At 51.2% G+C, this 8733-nt stretch overlaps 2 protein-coding genes across 2 annotated transcripts; one reads left to right on the top strand and one right to left on the bottom strand.

Moving 5' to 3' along the window:
* Window positions 1–2114: 2114 nt before the first annotated feature.
* Window positions 2115–2997, bottom strand: LOC100908099 (quinone reductase-like). Its single transcript, XM_029112371.1, has 4 exons — window positions 2859–2997; window positions 2645–2792; window positions 2352–2523; window positions 2115–2270 (listed from the first exon to the last, which is right to left on the bottom strand). The coding sequence occupies exons 1-4, from the start codon at window positions 2977–2979 to the stop codon at window positions 2115–2117; spliced, it is 597 nt and encodes a 198-aa protein (XP_028968204.1). The 5' UTR covers window positions 2980–2997.
* A 3760-nt stretch (window positions 2998–6757) lies between these two features.
* On the top strand, window positions 6758–8216 carry LOC100907819 (uncharacterized). The gene is made up of 5 exons (XM_003746508.1): window positions 6758–6772; window positions 6987–7184; window positions 7342–7468; window positions 7709–7886; window positions 8045–8216. Exons 1-5 carry the CDS (start codon window positions 6758–6760, stop codon window positions 8214–8216), a joined length of 690 nt encoding a protein of 229 aa, XP_003746556.1.
* The last annotated feature ends 517 nt before the right edge of the window (window positions 8217–8733 follow it).

Raw genomic sequence — 8733 nt, 5'->3', positions numbered from 1 at the left:
AGGGGAAATTTTCGATTTTCGGAAAGAAGGAGCCGAGGCTCAAAGTTGCCAATATGCTCAAAAGTTGCCTATCCGTCCACAGAACTCCCAAAAAAAATTTCAGGAAAATCGGCCCAGCCGTTCAAAAGTTTTGAATTTCCGTGGAAATCTACCACTGTGCGTCGGAACGTTCACTTGGAATTGACAAACCCTGACGGCCCGGACCCACACCAGAGAGTCGTCCACGGCTCCCCGAGAAAAGTCTCGTGGCTCCTAGGGGAGCCGCGCCTACCAGGTTCGGCGGCTCCCCCAGAAAAGTCCCGCGGCTCCCCTGGGAGCCGCGGCTCCCAGGTTGGGAACCGCTGACCTAGACCCAGGCCAAACCCGAGTTGACGTAGACCTACGTGTCGCTTATAGTTCTCTTCGGAGTGATACTGATTTATTTCAGTAGCGCTGCCCGGCGCGCGTTGCTGCGCCGGTACGAGTGAGGGAGGAACCTGCAATGAACCACTTTATGAACAGGAGTGGTAGATAGACAGGATAGACAGGATATGCCATATAGCTTCATTGCTGCTGATGTATCGTCCCATATGATATCGTTTTATCTCGTCCACGGGTGCGGACGCTTCACCAACTCCAAAAACTGCCATATCGCTCCCTTTTGTCACATACTTACAAATATACTTGATTGATTTCACTGAATTACAATACTCGACGTTGATATGCGCTTCAAAAGATTCGGAGAGGATCGGAGAGTATGGCACGATCCATCGATTGATTACACAGCCCGACAGCCAAAATCTGACAGAAAAGAGGATACCCATTTTAGGGTAAATCGGGGTCGCTGATCACGAACTCGGCGTCAGAAAATTCGAAAAGGCTCTAGTTTTCGAGTTTCAACGGATATACCGGAAAAAAAAACATTGGCTTAACAGAAAAGTTGATACCTATTTCGGGGTGAATCGAGGTCGCTGATTTCAAATCCGGCGTCAGAATGTTCGGAAAGGCTCTGGTTTTCGCGAGTTACATTTTTTTACAATTTTTTTCTTCGGTATATCGGTTGAAACTCGAAAACTGGAGCCTTTTCGAATTTTCTGACGCCGGATTCGTGATCAGCGACCCCGATTTACCCTAAAATGAGTATCCACTTCTCTGTCAGGTTTTGGCTGTCGGGCTGTGTAATTAATCATAAATCATGTTCGTAAGTCCAAATTTATTTGCTTTACACGGCAATTCGGAACATCTCCGGTTCTTCGGTCCGGCTCAAGCTATCGGCTCTAGTAGTCAGCGAAGGTGCCGTGACGATACGATTTGATGTAGGATCGCCTTGAGATCAGGAGGATGACCATCATTGTCACAATCGAGAGGAGAACCTGGGAAAGACGGTATGCTTCGGGCCTGAGGAACACGGAATTTGCGATTCGAATAGCACTCAATCACACCTCCCTGTTGGCAACAGAAGCGGGAAGCCAAGTCGTTGCCTGGACTCGGAAGTTCCACGTATATAGAAGATGGACATCGTCACTAGAGCGAGTCAATTACCTTTTTCCTCGTGTTCATAGTTGACCTTGTCATGCGGATAGACCCGTTTCTCTATTCTTGAAACGCAAGCGAGACCACGGAGTATCCTGAGCGGAATAAGTTTCAGCCGCTGGCAAGGCGTTGAGCGCCTATCACGCCGTTTCGGTCATGATTATCGTGAGCGACCGCTGATTTGTTCGGAACATCTACCGGTGACACGAATGTCAGCGATGCCGATGGTCGCGGACGGATAGATCCGAGTTTTCTGATCCCTTCCAGGAGCCGATATATCACCGATGAGACCCTCCAGTGTTCGTAGGGATGATGCATCAATTCAAAGTTTCGTTCGTAATCGCTCCGAGGTGCGATAGCGCGGTTTTGTGAGGCTCCGAGGCCAGCCGACGGTTTCCTCGGAGGAGGAAAGTTTCCAGGCATCACCACGTGGGAACCATGCTTACGATGGGAACCAGTGCCCTGACAGTCGACGGTTTTCCTTTCAGTCGAAGGAGGGTTCAAGAATCAGCTCATTCATTCGAGAAGATTTTTGGCGAGTGAAAGCAGCAATTATTCGATGGTAGGCTTGACGAGAATGTGTGATCCTTCTCGAGAGCATCTTATAGTGGCATTTGTCCGTGTTCTTCTTTGATTCTTTTCATGGCGTATCCATACCACACAAGCTGGTCGAGCATTCCATTTAGCAACGGCTCGATCCGTTGATCCTTCACCTCATTATCTTCCGAGATCGCGTCCGAAACGAAAGGAATGTTCACCTGAAGATTCATTCAATCCGTGAGCGGGACTTACACTAATCTAGGAAAAAACGAGCACCCGCTGAGAGAACTCTGTCTCACCATTATCGGAAGATTGATCATGGCGAGTTCAGTCAGATATTCCCGGAGTTGTATAGAAACGCTGGCGCCGCCCAATCTACCGAGGGAATAGCTCACGACCCCCACTGGTTTCGCGGCGAAGGTTGCTGGCGGGAAATGATTAATCAGGTTGCTGAGAGCACCTGGTATACATCTGGAAAAGATTTGCTGAGCTGAATTCGGTGCTTCCTGGTCGACTCTCTTCTCGAAAATTACTTCCGACGGTCTTCGTACTGCCCACAGCTCGTCGAGGCGTGATCAACGACTTCACGCACCTGTTGTACTCCGGACTGACGATGACGTAAGCGTCACAGTCAGCGAGAGTCTGATTATCTTCGAGGAGATAATTCGGCACGTCTTCTTCAGGGGCATAGAAATGTATTGGTTTTCGCAGAATGTGATATTCTTCTCGCTCCAATGGATCTGAAACGAGCCATCCCTTGACCGTCCGAGCTTGACGAGAGCAAAAATACTGTAGGCTGCGCTTACCGAAGAGGAGTACTTGTATTTCACGTTTTTCCAGACTTGCTAGCACAACTTTCGAAACGCGCTCTACCATTCGGCCTTCGCGAACACTTCCCAAGATCAGAGCGACTTTCAAACCTGACATCTCGATTCGAACGTCAGATCAGTACAATGTTCTAGAGCGTGAGTCGTCGGCCCGTCACGAAGAGTCTATCGATCCATGAATAATTCGTTCCGAACATCCTAAATGGACCGACTTATCTGCGGTCTGCGAGTCGGACATAACGATCGAGGTCACAGACTCGAATGCAAATTCACGACGACGACTGCGATTGATGAAGGAGTCGAATTGTGTTTGCAAGACTGCCATCAAAGTCTGACATCCTTCGTCCCGAATAGACTACGACGAATCGCAGAGGCGCACGGGAGAATACAGCAGGCTCGCATGGTCCGTGACGGCCGAGCATCGTGGAGAATGTGTTTCCGTAGAGATTCCGAGTCGGGGATGAGTACTTCCGTACCGCCATCGATGCACTGCGGCGCCGTCGTCCGCAGTACGGTGCCGTGATCCTTTTCTGTTGGGATCATCCTTCCGGATTCCGGTGAACTGAGGCGCGGTATTACGAGTCCCGAGTCCGAATCCTTATCGAAAGCAGCGGCGACTAAGTTGTCCTCCTCCGAGCGCGAAAAGATGGGTGGTAGTTGATAATTATTTGTATCGACCGTGTGGGCGCCCAATCCCGCTGTGGCTGATCGTGAGTTAGAGCTGTGAGAGTCCGATTCGGGTTACTCTGGGGTTAGTGATGACAGGGAGAGGCGCGACGAATTGATATATACGAAACTTCTACTTCCCTAATACACTCTCGCTCTCACTCTGGTCACACACACCATAAACAGAGCGCTGCACGTCTTATCGATGCTCTTCGCTTATTTTCGTCATGAAGGCCATCCAGAAGCCACTGCGGAGCCAATCGCCGAGGGCTTCATGTGAGAATCATGTGTTCATCACTTTGGAGCTCTCACCGTTCCTTGCTTCCCTCAACTGGTTCTCGCAATCTGCTCCATCGATATCATATCGAGGGTCAAAGGCTTTCCTCGCATGGCATATCGCTGTGAATAGGTGGTCGATCCCTGACTTCCAATGAGTGTGTTCGAAGCCCGGTAAATGACTCGGGGATCTATATTAGGGATGGCGTATTCCTCGGATCTCCTTTGAGCCTCGAGGGGCTCGATTGATATGCGTACCCACGTGGCGCCCTTCGGCTGCCATTCGGGCTCCCGAGCCGAATCAGCAAATCAAGCGATGGAAGTAAGTTGCTTAACCATATTCGAGCCGGGGAATTCTTATTCTAAAAGACTAGGGTCAACATCATCCCGGAAAAAGAAGGAGGCTGAGGATATCTTTAGGGACTTCCCTGCGACCCGAAGAGCATCGATGTGTCCACGGCAATGCTGTCGACTGCGTCAGCGGTTTGGGCGTCCCGGATTTCCACTCTTATGATGTGTATCAAATTGTCGTCCGAGAGGAAGATCGCACAAAATTTCAGTGCCGCCTTTGCAATATCGGGTTATAGCTGAATCTTTCGGACGAATTCGGTAGACTCGACTCGGAGTAGTACGGTCCAAGGACCTGCCATATGAAAGAAATGGCGAAACATCGTGGCGACATTCTTCACTATTCCAATCCTTCAACCCGACGGCGTAAGCAAAGGGTCAGGGATGGGAAATGGCAGGAGAGAGAATCAAAAGAATTTCTCCGATATCCATCGATCAAAGAATCGAGAACTCCTCAAAGTACGACTGTTCGACCGCTCAGCTTCATCCTGGCGCGTTGACAGGGGGAACTCTGAAATTTCCCAACATCATTGAGGACTCAATCGGGCCTCCGGGTCCCGGATCATCAGGGGAGGATCTAGAAGGAGATACCCTAGAGATTTCTCACAGAGCCGACCTCTGATGGATCAGGCGATCTACATCTCCTTCCAAGGAACTGCGATGAAGCATCAACTCTCGAAAACCGCCGTCGACAGCACCTTACTCGGAGTCATCGGGCTTCGTGCCACCCCTCCCCCTGCATCGATCGGAGATCAGAGTCACACAGGCGCCGTAGTGAGAGAATCAGGAGCACCCGTACTCCGTGCCGGGTATCGTCTCTTGTCAACTGGAGCGATTCGTGAATAGATGGACGTGAAGCTGGAATCACCGAACGGGAACTCGTGAAGATTCTCGAGTGAAGCGAAAGGAGGCTGGAGAATTGAACGCATAGTGTTCATTTCCCTCATCGTAGGTCGAGGCCTGATAATTCTCGATTGAGCGGCCCGAAGCTCCGACCGGAGGCTGAATCCTCCTCCGAAGCCGTCACCTCCTCTCCCGTTTCGCGCCTCAACGCTCACGAACATTCATGAGCTCGATTCAAGACTCACTCAGAACGCTCGGCGAGGAAACACGGGCACGTCTTAGCGCCCCGTGCGCGGAAGCGGACCGTCCTGAGGGGCGAGAGTAGATTCGGACGCGAATTATTGATAGCGGAAAAAGGAGTCAGTCGCCGAAACACAAATCATCCGCCAGTGACAGTTTTCCCCAAGAGCGGGAAGGTGCCCCCACCGGTGGGTCAATGCGATTTTCCAGGGGCTCACGGGACTTCCGGAGTCCTCCGTACTATCGATCCAAGGTTCACGGCGAGATGCATCGGAAGCTGAATTTGAACAGGGAGATCACCCTCGCCGATGATCTGCGGATAGACTGATGATTCTTGAGTGTCGAGGCTCCCGTATGCTCATGATGAATTTTATCTCCCAATGTCCAAAAAATGTTCCCATCGTTCGCGTTCTCTCAACAACGGCTCAGGAAATCATTCGTACGTCCCCGTCCCCGGATCTGATGAGCTAGATTACAACTCGAGCGATGCTCCTAGTGCGCGGGCGGCGCGGCGCAGCGTCTCCTAGGGCATAGCTGCGTCGTTCATTTCGCTTACAGCGATTACCGCAACCATCCCGCAGGGTTACCATACGGCCGGATGCTAGAGGCTCCGACAAAGAGAATGTTCGCCAAAGCGCTTCAAGACTCTTTGAAAATAGCGCTACGGGCGAGAAGCATGAGGAGCATTGAGAATCGAGAGTTTCCCTCAGCGCGTCGCGGGGAGAGAATCTTCCGTTCGGAATGACATGATCTCGATGACGTATCTCGTCGCGTAATTTGTGTCTTCGAAAGCCCCAAGCTCCCGTCCTAACAATTTTCTCCGGATCGACAGAGAGACGAGACCTGTTTCGTGTCCTCGTGCGTGATGCTCTGGATTTTCGTCCGAAAATACTTCTCCGACGAAGGTGCGCTGGAACCTGTTTTAGAGGACAGCGTTGGAGAGCTCGGAATGCACCACGGTGTTCATTCCGAAGATGTCGGAAACCGCGATGTGCTAGGCCCTGGCACGTTGACCGATTCCTCATGGCTGTGGACCCAGAAAGAAGATCCAAAAAGGAATCCGAGACGACAGATCCGATCCGGAATATCGGAAAAGTCGTTTTCTTCCCCTCAGCAGGTTTCTTCACCTCGGGTGTGCAATGAAACACAAGTCGAAGAAAGAGGTGGCGGGACCATTAGATAGTTTAACGGTTGTTTCGACTCGCATTTCCCGAATGCCGAATGCGTCCCGCCGAGAGTGAAACTTACGGAAGGAGAAAGCTACCGCTCAAAGTCATCAGATTTTAAACGCGACGAAGTGACAAAGAAGAAGAAACGCCATTTCCAGACTTGAAAAACGGAAGAGCCTCGCCCACCCATCCAGATGAGTTGTGGGTGTTTCTGGAATTTGGTGCATCAGCTTCCAGTGAGCATTTTCTCTCTTTTCCAAGCGCAACGGGTGGGGGAAGAATATAAGATGCGGTTCACAGGGTCGTCGGGGTCACAACTCCGACGTTTGACAGATCATGGAGCGCTCAACGGTGAGTGTGCACTCCAATAGACCAGCTCTTGCAAAGTAAACCCTTGTGCAAGCCCAATATCATATGAAATCAGTGAGGAACGATTCGGAGGATGGATCCGAGTCCAGAGATTTCAACCGAGCTGTGCGGTGAAACGGTTTATCGGTCTCGAAGCGATTCGAGTGGATTGACTCGATGTGGATTCCGTGTGACCCTCTCTCGTGTGCTCTTCCAGATCGTCGGTGTACTTTTCCTTGCGCTGATAGGTATGGTCTCGGCCAAGCCTCCTGAGGGATACCGAGCGAGTCTCGATACTTACCACAATCACAATCACCTGCACCACCAGCAACAGCAGTCACAACCGCTCCGCCAAAATCATGCCCAGCACCACGGACTAGAGCATGGACAGCTACCCGCCCAGCAGCCACTGCAGGTGACGCGAGTAGAGCCCATTTCAGCGACTATTCGACCTCCTCGGGCCCAGACCCAGGAGGCAGTCCGGGGATTCCGGGAAGACCGAGTGTTTATGAAAACCCAGCTTTCAACAAATCTCATCGTGATTGTCGTTCTCTTTGGATACTCCCTTCCAGGATTCTCGGGCAGCTCAGCTCGTGCCCCTGCACGATGTGAACCGCGTCCGCGGAGTTTATGTAAACGGGAAACCAGTCGTAGCCGGAGTTCCGCAAGCAGTCTCCCTGACTCCCGTCAAACATCAACGTAAGGAGAGCTCCGCGCATTCACGAGTCGTTGCAAGCAATGTTCATCTCGATCTGAGCTGTGATTTAATGATGCGGGCTCTACAGACTTGAGTCCCGAATTCCGAGTCCTGCTCAGCTTCTGTGCCTCATCGGTGCGACTTGTCACATATGGGGGAATCGAGTTTGAGGTTCATGAGGAAATTCCACCAGGAATGTAGGCTCAGAAATCAGTGATTCAGATTCGTTCCGCAATTTCCAGCCCAGGCTCAGGCAAAAGCTCCCTACGATCTTCCCATTCCTGCTGCGGAGTACTACGACGAAATACCGCCTTACTCTGGCCCCCAATCGGCTTACATACCCACCGCCCCCTACCCAGCTTCTATTTACGGACGGCCCCCCTTCTGGGTGCGTCTGCAACGATGGAATCCCTTCTCCAGGTCAGGCGGATTAGTTCCAGTCCAATTTCCCTCATGATTCTGGCGTAGTACCTTGAGCTGCCGATGATTTCAAGCTCGAGAGGCCCTGATGGATACTTCATCTGACCTTCCCGGATAGCAGGATTTTCACAAGTGAAAGAAAACTTATTAATTTCAAGGCTCTATCGAACCACCTACACCGTTGGCGCGCCGGAATATAGTCCAGCTTACGGATACGTTGTACCGCCTCTGATGGTTCTACCCACACCGCCAAACTCGAAGATCGAGCCGGTGTACTCACAACCTCTCAATCAGCCTCCGACGCCTCAACGGAGATATTCCATTTTCTAGGCGGTTCCTGTGGGCCTCAATTCAACATCCAATTCTTGGAGCTCCGAATGTGAACTTTCCTCTTGTAAATAACAGCGAATTCATGTGGCGATCATTTCGGCCGACCCTGTGAGACAAGTGGCTTGTGAATGACATTTTCGACTCGATTTTCTTGACCGTTTTCTCGGCTTGACTTTCTGGACCGTTCCCTCGACTTGACTTCCTTGGCCACTCTCTCGACTTGATTAACTTTATAGGCAGGCGTCTACCGCCACGAATGCGATGAATCCAGTCCAGGAGGTTCCTCAATGATCTTGCACCCTCGAATCCTTGAAAGCCGATCATAACACCCCATCAGCTCTAACCACGTTCGCGGCGCCGTTCTAATCCCTCTTCTGCGCGTACGCCTCGTAATCTGCAATCGGTGTTACGAATGCGGTATCGGGTCTCCTTGATGACCAGGTTCATATTTTCTCGCCGCCGAAAAGCACTGATTCTATGTATCGATGTATTTGAGGGCTCCTGGTGGATGAACATC

The sequence above is a fragment of the Galendromus occidentalis genome, unplaced genomic scaffold, assembly GCF_000255335.2.
Source record: "Galendromus occidentalis unplaced genomic scaffold, Mocc_1.1 scf7180000077497, whole genome shotgun sequence".
NCBI lineage: Eukaryota > Metazoa > Arthropoda > Arachnida > Mesostigmata > Phytoseiidae > Galendromus > Galendromus occidentalis.
This window is presented reverse-complemented; position numbering and strand designations above follow the sequence as displayed.